Source organism: Callorhinus ursinus, unplaced genomic scaffold, assembly GCF_003265705.2.
Source record: "Callorhinus ursinus isolate GAN/ISIS: 27379988/994484 unplaced genomic scaffold, GSC_fseal_2.0 scaffold5, whole genome shotgun sequence".
NCBI lineage: Eukaryota > Metazoa > Chordata > Mammalia > Carnivora > Otariidae > Callorhinus > Callorhinus ursinus.
In genome coordinates, this window is record NW_027397067.1 from 12,643,090 (window position 1) to 12,661,033 (window position 17,944).

Here is a 17,944-nt window from a genome sequence, read left to right on the forward strand (position 1 = left end):
GCATCTGCCTTCAGCTCCGATCATGACCCCAGGGTTCTGGCATCGAGTCCCTCGTCGGGCTCCCTGCTCAGCGGGGAATCTGCTGCCCCCCTCTCACTCTGCCCCTCCCCCCCCTTGCCGTGCACACTCGTGCTCGTTCTCTCTCTCTCAAATAAACAAAATCTTTTAAAAAATAAGCGTAATAAACTCATATGTTAGGATAAGCAAAGCAGTTTTTATGGGAATTGACTATGTTTTTCCAAAACAAAAAATTGACTGTTTTTCGAAAACAAAACTTTATTTTTCTAGTGAGAAGTGTTGTTTTGTTACATTTTGAAAAATCTCTTCACTGTCTACCTAATAGAAAACAGCTTGGATTCTCATGTCTGCTTCTTCCTTGAGTCTTAGGTGTGTTTAGTTGGAGTGCAGAAGAAAATACACCCTCACACAAATAGGTAGTTGGGAAACAGAGGACCTCGTGGACCCTTAAAGAGTCGGGGACTCCGAGGGGTCCTGGGATCACACTTTAAGAACCACTGCTGTAGGGCAATTAAGACTTAATTCTTCACGGGTCCCCAGTTGAGAAAAATCAAAAAGGGTCACCTGTTAGGACAAAGAGCATATTCTCTAAACTAGTAAGTGAAATATAAAATATGGGAATTTTGGGGCGCCTGGGTGCCTTCGGCTCAGGTCATGATCCCAAAGTCCTGGGATCGAGCCCCACATCAGTCTCCCTGCTCGGCCAGGAGCCTGCTTCTCCCTCTCCCTCTGCCCCCACCCCTTGTGATCTCTCTCTCTCTCTGTCAAAGAAATAAATAAAATCTAAAAAATAAATAAATTTTTAAAAATATGGGGAATTTTATCATTATATACCCCTGTTTTTTTGGTTTGTTTGTTTTGTTTTCTCTTGTCACTCAGTCTTGGTTTCTTAGCTGTCACCTATAATAATTACTGAAGGAAGCAACCTTGGAGAATATTCAGTCTCACAGACTTGATTCTCAAGAAGACCAAGAAAGTTGCTGCAGGCTGTCGTGTGACTGAGGTTTCCTTACACTTTCTACGTATCACATAATCGTCCCTGAAATGGAAAACCCTACATCTCTATCTTGCTCTGTGCCAGAGTTATACATTGGACTCTAGGTTCTTGTGGTTTCTTACCTCTTCTTTTTAAGTGGAAATTTATGCTTTTATGGTGTCTTAGGGTCCCCCCTGACCCTGAGCCTGTAGTGTCTCATAACCTTTTTGATTTATATTCTCTCAGGCAACATGATTTCAGAACTGCATGGAAAAGAGAAAAATGAAATATGCAAAGTCCATTCCTTCCTAGAGATTTAAAATTAATGCTCTCCAGCCAAAAGGAAGTATTTTCTACTTCTATATTAAAAGAGTTTACTCTTCTTTTTCAGAACTGATTGTTTGGCATAAGCTAGGTTGCTTTTTTACCTAATAAACCAGCCAGCACAGTGTAGTGTGAACCAGACTACTTGCTATTCTATAATAAACACGGTTTTCATACCTTGTACTGTGCATGAATACTGCTTTGCTCAAAGTATTTTACTCCCTTTTTCCATTTAAGACTAGCTCAGATGTCAACTGTTGTGGAGCCTTTCTGACACCCATGGGTTAGCTGAGTCTCCCCATAGTATTTTATGCATATTTTTGTTGGAGCTCTGACCTTGCTGTTACTACAGTTGTTTGTTTACTCTCCTCAGAATAAGCGTGAGGGAAAGGACCATCTCTATTGTACTCAGCTTTGTCTTACATTCATAGATTGTTGACTAATAAAATGTTTGGTAGATTTTATTGAATGAATGAGTAAAAGCATCTCATTCTAAGCAGCTGGTAGGATCATTGGATATGTTCAAGAGACATCATTACTGGGGCGCCTGGGTGGCTCAGTCGTTGAGTGTCTGCCTTCGGCTCAGGTCATGATCCCAGGGTCCTGGGTCGAGTCCTGCAGAGTCCTGCATCAGGCTCCTTATTCAGCAGGGAGCCTGCTTCTCCCTCCTCCCACCCCCCTGCTTATGTTCCTTCTCTCACTGTGTCTCTCTCTGTCAAATAAATAAATAAAAATCTTTTAAAAAAAAAAAAGATACATCATTACTAAAGTACATAGTTCCAGAGGGAAGATTGATATTGTAATGAAAAGTATGTGACATTAGAGGCACAAACCACTTCATTGTAGTTTATTCTAGTGTATTCATTCTTCTATCCTTAAGGTGTTCTCTTAATCCCCTGCCCTCCAATTTTTGAAACTTGAACAAGTCATTCATTCCCCCAGTTGTTTCTTTTATAGATTAACTAGTCCTGCCTTTTTTATGAGTTGGTTATTTTATACTGCAGTGATCTTTCAGAAGAAATCTGTAGTAATTACTTATTTCAGACCAGTATGAAAGGGAAATAGAAAAGAAAAAAAAACCTTGTTCACACTTCCTCTGTAAAGGCAGAGGAAGTCTTTTCTCCTCTGTATCTAAAAGAGACTAGTACCTTTGAAGACATCATGACTCCCAAAAAAGAATTCTGGGGCTTTCACATGGAGGGTGCTAGGAACACAATAGCCTGTTTCAGATTTTAAAGAATGTTCAAACAACTCTGTTTACTTACTCTTGAAAGTTGCTTCTTGAGTCTCTGCCTTAGAGGTTTGCCTCTTATTGTCCTTGGTTTTCTTCTTACTTTTACCTAACTTCCAAAACTCTTTAATAGACAATTATCTGACACATTAAGGTTGGTTCCACACTTAGTTTTATATCTGAATGGAACACGGTTTCCCATATCATCAAATGCCTGTACATTTGGATAGGTAACTACATTTTTAGTAGCAAGGATCATGTCTTTTTCTGGCCCAGGACATTTACAAAACCATCCTAGGATCCTTCCGACAAAAATTTGCCAAATATTATTGTTTCATCAGCCTTAAAGAAATGATTTTTTCCCCCAGTGACTAAGTCCCAGTATCTTGGGATGTTTGTCATCCACTGTATATCCATTTCCATTCACAAAAAGTAAAAAGTTTTCCTTGCAAAATTGCCACATCCACCATCCAGCATCTTTGCTTTGCTTTGAAAATAATAAGTATAGTTGCCAGCAGATCCTCCCCAGAGGCCTTGCTGCAAGCAGTGGTAACAGTTTATCAGTGCCTCCCATAAAGCACTTTCCTTTGGCCCTGTGTAACTTTTTTTCTTTGGTCAAAAGTCAAATGTGTGATATTCTTAGTCTCTGTCAGGGTGAGTCAAAGAAGAAAACAAGTTGCACCCAGTTCTTACTCTTTGACTGATGGAACGAGGGCCTAAGAAGTCCATTCTCACTCTTAGACCCTCATCCAGCCTTTACCCGCCTTTTTTTATTCTTACTCCTCTTTTTGTTTTTTGTTAGATCTTCAGTTGCCTTCCTAGTATATCCAAATAAATTTTATTCTCTCCCCCCAGATTTGTAGTATGGATGTTTTAAGTCCATGTTTCTGCTCAACTTCCCTCAAAAGATTTTAGATTTACCAATATTTTCCCCCTCAAATGAGACATTGGAACTGTATAAAAATACTTGTGTGCAACCTGTATGCTGAAAGTACCTTCTCAGCAAATCACAGGCATTTTTTTGGTCCTTTGTAAAATGTATCCATTTATACCCAACTTCTTACCCCCAAACAATGAGTGTTTTTATATATCAGTGAGGTGCTAAGGATGGCTGACCAGAATTCAGTGCGACCAGGGAAAGGGCCTTGGGACCAAGCACCAGGACCCAGTTCCACCTTTGCCACTCCTCTCCACTCCCAGCCCCACAAGCCCAGGAGTGGAGAGGCTTTTGCCTCCTGCGGCAGCTATTCATCAGCCTTCTCTTGAACAACTACAGGGACGGGAAACTATCTTAAGACATTTCATTCTACACTAATGTCTACTTCCCACCTGTAGTCTCCAGTTTCTTATACGGCAGTGTTAAAAGAATCTGAAATCCTCTCTTTTTCAAAGTAAATATGCTTAATTTTTTAAAGAATTTAACATCGCTGTTCTTTCTAGATATTTACAATCCTGTTTCTCTTCTCAGGATGATACATTTTTGTTTCTGCAGGAGACTCCCTTAGAAAGCCTAGACTTCAATAGTCCAGGTTGACTTTTTATCTTGCTGTGGACCCAGGCAGCCTAAAACTCACTTTGACTTTTACTAATGTTATTGTCATCCAAAACAGAAGTCTTGTTCATGTGTGTTCATTTCAAAATCTTTTTTCCTGAATGATAGCAGTTCCTTGATTACAGGTCTAGATTTTTAAGTTGAATCTTTAGTAAAAAGTGCCCGAGATTTTATTCTTGGGCACTGGACAACTTATTTGGCTACTTAGAAATCCTTTTCTTTTTTTTGGTTCTTGGCTGGGTTCTTTGTAGCTGGAATTGTTAGATAAATCATTAACAATGAAAGTAGAGGTATTATGTAATACTGATTCTCACAAACCTCGATTTTCTAACTTTATTGGCCCTTTGGGATCGGTCAAGAAAACATAATGTGAGTGCCTACTGTATATACTTCAGTATTCTGAGTTAGGCTCCCCTCAGAGAGAACTAAAGAGGAAACAAGACCAGCATTTGAGCAGTGTGTTACCTTTTATATAACCAAATGATCACATGGAAGTGCTCTTAGGTATGTGAGAAGAAATGGGTAACTACGGGCTGTAGTAGACAAGCTTCCTAGCTTTGTGAGAGAATCAGGGAGTTTGAACAGGTCCTCAAGGAGAAGGGAAATTGGGTAGGTGGAGGAAAATAGTTTTTCAGGCAGAGTTACACAAGCCCAAAAGCAGGAATATTCAGAATATGAGCAGGATATCAGGAAAACAGACTGGCTTTATGAACAAGACTTTAATTGAAGAAGAAGATAAAGTTCTAGAGAAACAAATAGAGAGCAGATTCCCAAGAGCTTAAGACTTAAAGCCAGGGTATTTAGAAATATTTGAGCAGTAGCTTACTGTTGTGTAAAGTTGTATGTTACGGAGGTAACAGGAGAAGAGGAGGAGTTAAATTCCCAGCCAGGCTACCACAAATAACTGTTGGCAACAGAAAGACTCGGGCAAATGGGGAAGTGAAGTTGGGGGATCTTTATCTGGCAGTTGGAAATCACTTTTAAAGGTATGGGCTAGGGGTGCCTGGCTGGCTTAGTCAGTAGAGCATGCTACTCTTGATCTTGGGGCCATGAGTTCGAGTCCCATGTTAGGTTGACTTAACTGGGCAAGATTTGTTTCAAGGCTATCGATACCATTAACAGAGAGACTAGGCCAATGTGTGGGGTGTCTTCCTTACCAGGCAGGCCTCAAAAATTCAGAAACTATTCTGAATACTGATCTTTGCTTATTTTAAAGTAATCATAGACTTTAAGATGCACGGTTATGTTCATAGACCTTACTTGGAATGTTTGATTTTTGTTTGCTCGAGTTTTTGCTTAATTTGTAATGGTAGGCAAAACCAGATTGAATGGATTCAGTATAAAGTGATCCATTATATGCAGTATTTTCATATTGTAACATGTTCTTGGTAAAACAATACAGGAAGAATGAGAATGGTGTATAGACATGTGCTGTTCTCCTTTTTAAAAATCTGTTTTCCCGGGACACCTGGGTGGCTCAGTCGGTTAAGCATCTGCCTTCAGCTCAGGTCGTGATCCCAGGGTCCTGGGATCGAGTTCCGCATTGGGCTCCTTGCTCAGCGGAGAGCCCGCTTCTCCCTCTGCTTGCTGCTCCCCCTGCTTGTGCGCGCTCTCTCTCTCTGACAAATAAATAAAATATTAAAAAGAAATAATAAAAATGTTTTCCCTTCTACTACTTTTTTATCTGAGCTATAAACACTGAAGTTTTAAATCTTACAGTAGTGTTCCTCTTGACAGTGTATTCATTTTAACTCATCTCACAGAATGTCCCTGCAAGATTGTTTTATTTTTTTATTTTATTTTTAAAGATTTTATTTATTTTTGACAGAGCACAAGCAGGGGGAACAGCAGAGGGCAAGGGAGAAGCAGACTCCACGCTGAGCGGGGAGCCCGATGTGGGGCTTGATCCCAGGACCCCGGAATCATGACCTGAGCCGAAGGCAGACGCTTAACCGTCTGAGCCACCCAGGCGCCCCTGCAAGATTGTTTTAAAGGACTTTTGCCTTTTCTCAATATTTAGAGCTTCAAACCTGATCACTAACTAAAGAAAAAATTACCTTTTTTGTATTACCAAGACTCTTTAGTTGGCATATGTAATTCCCAGTGAGATAAATCTCCTAAAAATGTAGTCCTTAGTTTTCCCGTGCTAAGCAGTTAAAAAAAGAAATTCCCATAATGCTTATTTTTTGAACTTGGATTCATTAAAAGAACTTTTTTGGAAAGATTACATCTCAATAAATTATACAAAAATAATTTTAATGAAATTTCGTGCTTCCAACTAGTATCATCTAATGTTTTAACCTCAAACTATGAAATGAGTTGGTTATTTGTACAGTTCTTTTGTGTGATGGCTTTCTCAGTTTTCAGTTTAGTATAAGACATTATTCGAAGTGCCAGAATTGCTTGCAAGTTACCAAGAGAGGGCCTAATCTTTAGTTTCCACTTAAGAGAAGTTCTTTTTACTGTATCTTAACATGTTAGTTTTTACTGATGTCCACTTATTTAGGTGGGATGGAGTAATGACCATTTTGTGCACTTGATTAAGACATTAGGATTCATTCTTTCATTGGAAAGGCTTTCTGTGCATGCCTGCTGTGTGCCTCCCCCAGTGCTAGGCACTGGGTGGGGGGGAGCATGGGAGGGAGGGGGTATGTTGCGAGGGCCAAGAAGAACAAGGAATTACAGTGTGGAGTGTTAGAACAAGGCAGAACTTGAACTGTCTGTGTGAATTCTGAGGGGTGGAAGGGCTTAGTAGTTACACTGAAAGATCAAAACTCAGCATCCAAACATGAATATTTTCCAGGTTAGTGGATTTGAATACAAAAATTGTGAAAACTGGCTTTGTGTTTACTTAATTTACATATTTTTTTCTCAAAAGTAGAAAAGTGATTAAAAACGCAAAAGTATTTTTGATAAGAGCCGTCTCAATTTTAAACTCAGAGGCAGTATGGATATTCCTCACCAGCCTTCTTAAAAACCAGAACATTAGTGCCACCAGTAAAAGAGAGAAATTAACTAATTTTGCATGATCTCTGAAGTCTGTTTTCACAAGTGGATATAAAGATGACTTCTACATCCTGTTGCCTTTTGACAAGCATTATATATCACATACAGAGGAAATTGATTACGTGTGGAGAAAGAAATACATAAATTAAATTCAGAACCATTTTCTGTTTTTCATAATAAAATGATTGCTCAAAGAATTCCATCTGATGACTGTTGAAAGCTCACTGCAGTTTATGATATAACTGATAAAATCTGCATCCTTGGCCTTCCAACAACCTTTACACCAGCAGATGGTGGGCGTAAAGATGTCATTCATCATTTATTTACAATGGACTTTATTTATTCTAGTGTCAACAGCTGCCCCAGGGAGTGGGTTATTGAATTCAAATGTGAGGCTCTGGGTTATTTGCTTCCTTTCAAATTTGTCTTCAGAGCTTAGTTGCTAGGAGTCCATTCTGTGTCCTAATAATGATTCATGTATTGTGAAGCCATTCAGTAAATTGGGTTGTCAGGGATTGCCAAAAAAGGTTTAGAGGTCTTGTTGGGGGGGTGGGGGGTGCATGTGCGTCTGGTTGACTTTGAGCAATAGTGGTATTTTGTGACTCTTTCCAGAGACTGGTGAAGTTTTCTTTTCCTTTACACGCTCATTCCCTACCTGCCCATATTCTATATATGAATAAAAAGAAAATGTAGATGACAGTTTTTATTAAAGAAAACTCTCAACCTTTTCTTTCCTCACAGGCAGGGCAAGAGTCCTTTCGTTCCATCACGAGGTCATATTACAGAGGTGCAGCAGGGGCTTTACTAGTGTATGATATTACAAGGTGAGAACTTGGAAATGTATCTGTTCATTTGGTCAATGCAGAGACTTTCTTTAAATAAACATGACTGCCAGTTATAAAAGTATGGTTTTGCCTTTATTCCCTGGCTATCTGACTTTAAAACTTGTGTGTCTTTAAATAAATTTAAATTTACTACAGAGATCTGCAACGAAATTGTTTTCTTATATAAATAAGCACCCCCAAGTTAATCAATTTGGTAATATTGTTTATACACTGGAATTTTCCAAAGCGAGGTTACATTTAATTTCCAGATACTGTACTTGAGATCTGTTTCTCATTACATAAGTGTATACGGCTAAAAATAGTTACCTTTAATGGAATGTATACTGTTCATTGTACACTACTAGGGGAAACACTTTGAGAATAGTGATCAAATTTTCTTTTGTATTTAGGAGAGATACATTCAACCACTTGACAACCTGGTTAGAGGATGCCCGCCAGCATTCCAATTCCAACATGGTCATTATGCTTATTGGAAATAAAAGGTAAAAAGACTAATTTAAAGCTTTTTGTATTAATAATGAAGACTGTGGATAGGTGTTTATGCAGTAACTGCTTATCTTACACATTTGTCCAAATGTAAGTTACTGGTTTCTTAAATTACAAAATTTTGAAAATCCTAAGATGTTTCTTTTGGTTTTTAAAATATGGATAATAAGCTTTGTTGGAAATCATTATTGTCATCATCATCATCATCATTATTATTGTAAGAAATAGTTTTTGTTGGAAGGTAAACTTGAAAGAATAATCTGAAGGAAGTTCATCTGATTAGTAATTGAAAGGAAACCCACTGATTTATTTGGAGGATGGGTCACTGTTAAATATTGTCCAAATTACTTTAAATACTTCACAGTTGAAATATGTGTGCAGAACTCAGAGAAATACTTTTTCTCTTTTTTATGACTTAATGTGAATTATGAGTTCATGCAGTACATCTCTTATTCAGGTTTATTTCCACTTAAAGTTCTGAAATACTTTTAATATTGTTTAGTAGTAAGGCTTTACATTAGTGTCATTCTAATGTTGGTTTTTTGTTTTAATCTTATTTCATCTTATAACTCCTGAGAGCATTATTTGCAATGAATGTCCCTGTGCTCTACATTTAAAATAATAGTACATGGGAAAAGAGTTTTTTGGCCATAGTTTCTCTAAACTTTAAAGATTGTAGGAAACTTTTTCACTAATTTTAGTTGAAAATTACAGTGGCAACAAATAAAATTGGCACTTTTAAATGTTCGTACTTTTATCTTACCAGTGTTTTCCTTGTGTGAAACATGGTGAGTAACATCTTACTGATGACTTAAAATTAGTTGTTCCCCATGAGGACCTTATAGTCCCAGTACGAAAAAGAAAAGCATAATATGTACAAAGATGTTTCTCACTACAAAATGGAATAATTATGTGATGTGATGGAGGTGGGAGAGGGAGAAGCAGACCCCCTTTGGTGGTAATCATATTGTGTTATGTAAATGTATCAAATCAACACATTGTACACCTTAAACTTACACAGTGTTATATGTCAGTTATATCTCAATAAAAAATAAATAATCCCTGGGGCACCTGGGTGGTTCAGTCGGTTAAGCGTCTGCCTTCGTTTCTGGTCATGATCCCGGGGTCCTGGGATCGAGTTCTGCATCCGGCTCCCTGCTCAGTGGAGAGCCTGCTTCTCCTTCTCCTTCTGCCCCTCCCCCCAGCTCATGCTTGCTTTCTCTCTCTCTTGCTCCCTCTCTCTCAAGTAAATAAAATCTTTAAAAATAAATAAATAATCCCTAAATAATTTTTAAGAAAGTATTTTTTTCACAGCTATTTGATCCCCCAGCTGTAAGCTGTAGTTACCATGGTCTTCCTAAACTCCCTATGTGAGATGACTACTTTCTTAACTGTAGAATCCTTCAGTCAAAAAAAAAAAAACAAAAACAAAAAAAACCCTGAATTAATGGAAGGATATAGGGTATTCATTGATTGGGAAACTAAATATTTTTAAGATGGCAGGTCTTCCCAAATTGACCTAAAGATTCATTGTAATCCCAATCAGAATTCTTTAGGCTTTTTTTAAGGAGGTAGAAATTAACAAGCTGTTTTTAAAATTTGTATGAAAATGCAAAGGTCATAGAATAGCCAAAGTTGGGGGATTTATTGGTTTCACTATACTGATTTCAAGATTTATTATAAGGTACTGTAATCAGTTTTGGCATAGATAGACATAGAGAAGTCCAGAAGTATATTCATACACACACACACAGTCAGTTAATTTTTTGACAAAGGTGCCAGGGCAGTTCAGTGGGGAGAGGATAATCTTTTCATCAAATGGTGCTGGAACAATTGAATAGCCACGTATCAAAAAAATGAACCTTGACCCTTACCTCACACCATATACAAAAGTTAACTTGAAGTGAATCATGGACCTAAATGTAAGAAATAAAAATATTTAAAAATTCTAGAGGAAAACAATTTTAGTGACTCTGGTTTTGTCAAACATTTTTTTTTCCTTTCAAGATTTTGTTTAAATTCAAGTTAGTTAACATACAGTGTAGTATTAGTTTCAGTGGTAGAATTTAGTGATTCATCACTTGCATATAATACCCAGTGCTCATTACAAGGGTCCTCCTTAATGCCCATCCCCCATTTACCCCATCCCCCCACCCACCTCCGGTCCAGCTACCCTCAGTTCCCTGTAGTCAGGAGTCCCTTATGGCTTGCCTCCCTGTTTTTATCTTACTTTATTTTTCCTTTCCTCCCCCTGTGTTCACCTATTTTGTTTCTTAAATTCCCCACAAGTGAAATCATATGGTATTTGGTTTTTGGCTGACTTATTTCACTTACCATAATGCCCTCTAGTTCCGTCCACATTTTGCAAAATGGCAAGATTTCATTCTTTTTGACGCTGAGTAATATTCTATTTTGTGTGTATATACATATATACCATATTTTCTTTATCCATTCATCCATCGAGAACATCTGGGCTCTTTCCATATTTTGGCTATTGTGGACATTGCTGCTATAAACATTGGGGTGCATATGCCCCTTCAAATCATCTAGTAGTATAATTGCTGGGTCATAGGGTAGTTCTATTTTTAACTTTTTGAGGAACCTCCATACTGATTTCCAGAGTGACTGTACCAGTTTGCATTCTCACCAACAGCGTGAGAGGGTTCCGCTTTCTCTGCATCCTCACCAACATCCATTATTTCCTGAGTTAATTTTAGCCATTCTGACCAGTGTGAGGTGGTATTTCATTGCTGCGCTTTTGGTTTTCTTTTCTTTTTTTTTTTTTTTTTTTTTTTTTTAAGATTTTCTGTATTTATTTGAGAGAGAGAGCAGTGGGGAGAGGGAAAAGCAGATCTGCTGAGCAGGGAGCCCAACATGGGGCTTGAGACCATGACCTGAGCTGAAGGCAGGCACTTAACTGACTGAGCCACCCAGGCACCCCCTCATTGTGGTTTTAATTTGTATTTCCCTGATGATGGGTGATGTTGAACATATTTTCATGTGTCTGTTAGCCATTTGTATGCCCTCTTTTGAGAAATGTCTGTTTATGTCTTCTGCCTATTTTGTAACTGGATTGTTTATTTTTTGGGTGTTGAGTTTGGTAAGTTCTTTGTAGACTTTAGAGACTAGCCCTTTATCTGATATGTCATTGCAAATATCTTCTCCCATTCCATTGATTGCCTTTTAGTTTTGTTGATGTGTCAAACGTTTTTTAAATGGGACAGAAGAAAGGCATAAAAGGGAGATAAAACAATTGTATACTTGACCCTCGAACAACACACAGTCAGAAATTTGCATGTAACTTTGATTCCCCAAAAACTTAACTGCTAATAGGCTACTGTTGACTAGAAACCGGAGAGCAAATAGTTGATTAACACATATTTTGTATGTCTTATATATATTGTATTCTTACAATAAAGTAAGCTAGAGAAAAGAAAATGTTACTAAGAACATCATAAGGGAGAAAAAATACATTTGCAGTACTATACTCTAATTTAGGGGAGGGGCAGAGGGAGAGAGAGAGAGTCCTAAGCAGGCTCCACACCCAGTATGGAGCCTTATGCAGGGCTCAGTCTCACAACCTGGAGATCATGACTTGAGCCAAAATCAAGAGTCAGACACTTGACCAGCTGAGCCACACAGGCATTCCCCTGTACCATACTATATTTACTGAAAAAAATTCACACGTAAATGGACCCTTGCAGTTGAAACCCATGTTGTTCAAGTTTCAAATTCAACAAAACTGAACATTTTTGCTCTTAAAAAAAAAAGTTTCTTTTTTTTTTATTTAAAGGTTTTATTTTTTCATTTTTTTTAAGATTTTATTTATTTATTTGACAGACACAGCGGAGAGGGAACACAAGCAGAGGGAGTGGGAGAGAGAGAAGCAGGCTTCCCACTGAGCAGGGAGCACCATGTGGGGCTTGATCCCACGACCCTGGGATTATGACTTCAGCCGAAGGCAGATGCCTAACAACTGAGCCACCCAGACGCCCCCCCCCCAAAAAAAGTTTCAAAAATGAAAGAGAAGCTACAGACTAGGAGAAAATATTATAACATAAAACCTATATCTGACAAAATGTTTGTATCTAATATGAAGAATTGGTACAATTCATTAATAAAAAGATAACCCAGTTTTTTTAAATGAGCAAAAATCTGAACCAGCACTCTATTAAAGAAGATATGTATTGTTGGCAAGTAAGCACATAAAAATATTTAACACCACTAATCCTGAAGGAAATGCAGATAAAACCTCAATGATGGGGCACCTAGCTGGCTCACTTGGTTGAGTGTCTGCCTTTGGCTCAGGTCATGATTCTGGAGTCCCCAGATCGAGCACCTCATCAGGCTCCCTTTTCAACGGGGAGTCTGCTTCTCCCTCTGCCCCTCCCCTCCGCTCATGTTTTCTCTCTCTCTCTGTCACTCTCTCACGCAAATAAATAAAATCTTTAAAAAAAATAAAACCTCACTGATATATATACCATTACGTATTCATTAAAATAGCTAAAATTAAAAAGATTAACATACCGAGTGTTGGCAAGGATGTAGAACTGAAACCCTTATACTGCTTTTAGGAATGTAAAATGATAGAACCACATCGCAAAACAATTTGATGGTTTTTTTAGAAAGTAAACATCTAACGTACTACCTAGGCATTCCATTCCTAGATATTTATCTAATATAAACATGTTTTCATAGGGCCACACACAGAATTATTCACAAATATTCTACCAGCTTTATTTGTAATAGCCCAAAAGTGGGAAACCAACCCACATTTCAAATAATAAGTGAATGGGTAAATTGTGATATAGTCATACAATGGAATACCACTCAGCAATAAAGAAGAATGAGCTATTGATATGTGCAACAAAATGGATGAATCTCAAAATAATTATGCTGAGTGAAAAAACCCAGACAAAAATGAAGACATATCAAGTGATTCCATTTATATAAAATCCTGGAAAATGCAGAAAGCAGATCATTAGTTACCTAAGGGAGTGGGAGGAAAGGATGGATTACAATGGGGTATGAGGAAACCTGTGGGAGGCGAATGGCTTCATAGGTAAACATGTCAAACTCATCATTTTATATTAAATGTGCAGTTTCTTTTATGTCAATTAGACTGCAATAAAGCTGTAAAAATAGTAAGAATGCAAATAGCATTTTACTGTATAGGTTTAATTTTAGAAAGAGTTATTTTAATAGAAATCAAGGTTTGCTGATAAGAGAAAATATTTACTTAAGTGATATTTCAATTGTAAAAGGCAAATTATTGATCACTTCTTTGTAACTGGAAATATCTATCATCTTGGCCTTTGCTCAATGCCTTTCATGGTTATTCCTTCCTCGTTTAAATGATCTCAAAGCTTTTAAGATTAAGACTATTGTAGGGCAACTTTAGTCTTTGTGATATAGAAGTATTCATACTACCATTCAGTGGTGATGTGTGAAATAATAAGAGGAGAATATTTGGAGAATAAAGAGAATTTTCATACTTTTAATCTTACCAGTGTTTTCCTTGTGTCTCAGACATGGTGGGTGGCAACTTACTGATGGCTTAAATTTTGTTCCTGCCCATGAGGAGCTTACAGTCTAAATGTAGAAAAGAAAAAGCATATTATATACAAGAGGTATTTCTAATGATTGTAGGTGGGTGGCCCTTATAAGAGTATATATAGTAGCTATGGAAAGACATTTTAAGGAAGAAACTAGGAGAATGGAACAAAGAATGTATGACATGCAAAGAGTGAATGGGAATGAACAGAGATAAATGAGGTGATTATTATTAGATGAGGTGAATTGGGGTAGACGTGGAAACAGGGAATAGGCAATTTTTGAATTAGATGCATTAAGCAGTAAGGAGCCAGTGAAGGGATTTGAGAAGGGCAGTGACCTAGTCAGAGTGACAGATGATACAGATTTTTCTTACTATGGCATTTTAAATTGGTTATACAAGAAATAGGAAGCAGAGTCTACAAAGATGAAAAATTCTTAAATAGTCAAGGATTATAATATAAACCTTAAACAAAAAGGGGGTGTGAATTAAGAGAATGGTTTAGGAAAGAAGGATAATTAAGTAATGAAAACAGTTTAAATGTTTTATTTATGCCTGGAAAACTGAAGAAACAACCGAAGTAAAGAAGGGTGTGATAAAAAAAAAAAAAAGATCATGCATCCTAAATTGTTACTTCCTTTTTTTTTGTTTTGAATAGTCCCTCAAAGGTACAAGTCTTTAACCCTCTTTGCTAAGATAACATTTGCAAATGCAATCAGAGATAATGGTATGGAAAACAATAATTTTATTCCCAAATACAGTATTGTTTAAATAACATATGCCATAAGCTTAAAATAGGATAAAGGGTACTTAAGGGGAGAGGTGTTTTCTTGAAGATTTTGTGTAATTGAAAGCTAATTTTCCCTTAAGAATGACTGTCAGATAAGGGGTCTGAATTCCAGGAGCATGTTACCACATCACTGTTGCTAGTGTTTTTCCCCCATTTTTTATTCCTACTAGAATATAAGCTCTTTGAGGCCTGTGGCGGTTTGGGATTTTTGTCTATTTTGCTGAGTAGTCTGTCCCCAGATACAGGATAGGGCTTGGCACACAGGAGGCCCTCAGATTATAGTTGGGCATATTATCCCTACCTGTGCTATAGTATTTGTAAACTTAGTTTGTCTTCCTTTTTGTTCTCATCTTACCACTAGTATTTCATAGCATGGGCATCTAAACAGCATATCACGTTCTTGTGGTTCCCTTCGTAATATTGTATATCAGACTTTCTAACATTTCAGAATTTTAGGAATGTTTTTTGAGCACTTGCACCACTAAATGCTTAGATGAATTTTTATAAATTGTAAATTATTTTTAAAGTATAACAACTGTGAAAGTTACAAAATCACTCAAAAGTTTCAATTACATAAACAACAGTTACTGATAATGAGCTAAGTGACAATTTTGTAAACATAACTGAGAGCTTCTCTGGTCAGCCAGCTTTAAAGGTGTCCAATTCCTGGTGAATTTTGTAAAGTTGAAACGGTGATATAACTTAACACTAGGTGAATAAGACTTTAACATCTTTGTTTTGTTTTATCCCTAATTTGTGTGATGTCAGTTTGCATAAAATACCACCATTCTTTATGCTCAGTAAAAATAGTATTGTAAAAGATTGCATAATGGGAAAATGATCCACAATATACAGTAAATGAAAAAAAGGTAAAATACAGTCGTGGGTATGAGCATCTTCCAGTAGGAAGAAATAGCCAGTAATAAAGGAATAATATAGAATTGTATTCAAGATATTAATTACCTATGGAAATTGAAATTATGGGTAGTTTCTTTCTTTGTATTTTTCCATATTTGACAAAAACTTCTTCAATTATTATCAGAAAAAGTAATCCTTGTAGAGCACAGTGATCCGGATGGTGATTCTACCTCCTCCATCAGCTCTTCCTAGACTGTGACCTTGGTGGTTTCACCTACTCTCTGTTCCTCCATTTCCTCATCTGTCAAGTGCATTAAATGAGATAATCCATGTAAAACACTTCACAGTACCAGTTTTACACTTTATTCCTCATCATCGAAGGAAATGGTTAAGTGAATTGTGATGGGATATTATTAATTAGTCACTAAAAGTTGTGTTTGTGGAAAAGATATAATGATACAGATCCTAATATTAAGTGAAGAAAATTAGGACACGAAATTGCAGATATAGCATGGTTATGCATATATGTGAGAAAGGTCATTTTTGGGTAGAAAAACAGGCCGAAGAAGAAAGATTAAGTCAATCAGTTTTAGGGTGACTACACTATAAAGTAACCTTCCTCCTCTCCCTGGCATTCCTGATTCTGCTTACTTTGCTTTTCCACATGTACCACTTTCTAACATACTATATTCTTTACTCAATATTTTGTCTGTCCTCTACTGGAAATGTACACTTTCTTGTCTGACTTCATTAATACATCCCAAGTGCTTACTAAAATTCCTGGCTTATAAAAGGCATTCAGTAAATATTTGTTGAATGAAGGAATAATTTCCTTTTCTTGGATTTTTCTGTATTTCTAATTTAATAATGATAATAGGCATTTATGAAACTAATACTGAACTAAAGGAAAATTAACATAAATGTACAATACCATTCACATTCATCCGAGTGGCATATATTAACAAGTGTGATCTTACCATGTGTTGGGGAGGATGTGATGCAATGGGAGCTTTCACACATTGCCACTAAGAGTATAAATTACACAACTGTTTTGGAAAGCGCCTTTGTACTAAGTATATATTCAAGTGCAATGGCTTTTGAGCTTTCTGATTTGACTTAAAATAAATACATTTTATATCGTATCCTGGTACACAAATATATGTCTATCTACATCAAAAACAAAAATTCCATGAAACAGTGGGTAATACACTCTGATATTTTCTCTCTTTTGTTCTGAGTCATGGCGCATGTACACCAAATACGGTACTTGGGAAATAGAGTACTTTCTAACATTTCACCACGTGGGAAAAGTTTTGGCACATGTACACCAAAAAAAAATGTATAAATTTTTATTGTAACATTGTTTATAATAATGAAAAATTATAAATAACTTTGTCAAATGGACAATTAAAAATGTGTTGCATTCATTCAGTAGACTATATAATATAGCAATAAAACATTAAGAAACTAGATCTACATCTATTACGTTGATAAATCTCAAAAGCGTCATTTGACCCACGTCAAAATTAACACATTGCAGAGTAATAGCTACATCTGAAAAACCCTCTATTGTCTGGCTGTAAACATGATTATACATATAAAAAACATGCAAGAGAGTGAACACACCAAATACAGAGAAGTGGTTACCCTTGAGGTGGAAGAGGGAAGAATGAGATCAGGAACCGATGGGTGCACAGGAGGTGAATCGACTGTGACTTGATTTTATTTCTCCACAGTGAAGAAGTCTGATATAAATGTGTCAAAATAATGTCAGGGCTAGATGGAAGTACATGGGTATTCTATTATTCTCCATCCTTTTTTGTGTGCTTAAAATATTTTATAGTAATAAAAAATACTTTATAATAAAGTCTTAAAATTTTTACAGTAAAACACACTTGAAAGAGACCACTGCTTTACCGCCACCTTACTAATACAGTTTCCGTACGATAAAAATGAATACTGTGCTTTCCCCCAAAACTTCTAGCTTAGACTTTTGTTTCACTCTCCCTTTTTCTATTAACAGTTTTACTAGGAGTTAAACCAAGATTAATAATCTAGTTAATGTGTCTTTAGTACTTTGGATTTTATTAAGCAGTTTCCTAGAGCTTCTGGAAATTATGTGATTTATTTTTAAATCACATTCATAGAGACTCAGTCTGGCTAAAAGATTAGACTAGTGTAGCTCTACTCTCTTGAATTATTATTTTGAGTAAAACGGTTCCCTTCTTTGGGAACCTACTATAATCAAGAGCAAGATGTTGGGTAGGTGTTCCATTTAGGTTTCTCTACTTTTAGTGTTCTAGG

General features: G+C 36.7%; 1 protein-coding gene across 1 annotated transcript in view; it reads left to right on the top strand.

Annotated features, from left to right (window-relative positions):
- The window catches only part of RAB2A (RAB2A, member RAS oncogene family), an 89,752-nt gene that overhangs the window by 42,500 nt on the left and 29,308 nt on the right, over positions 1 to 17,944 (top strand). The window contains exons 4-5 of the mRNA XM_025870633.2: positions 7,849 to 7,931; positions 8,342 to 8,434. Of these exons, the coding sequence (XP_025726418.1) occupies positions 7,849 to 7,931; positions 8,342 to 8,434 (176 nt within the window). The remainder of the gene's footprint in view (positions 1 to 7,848; positions 7,932 to 8,341; positions 8,435 to 17,944) is intronic.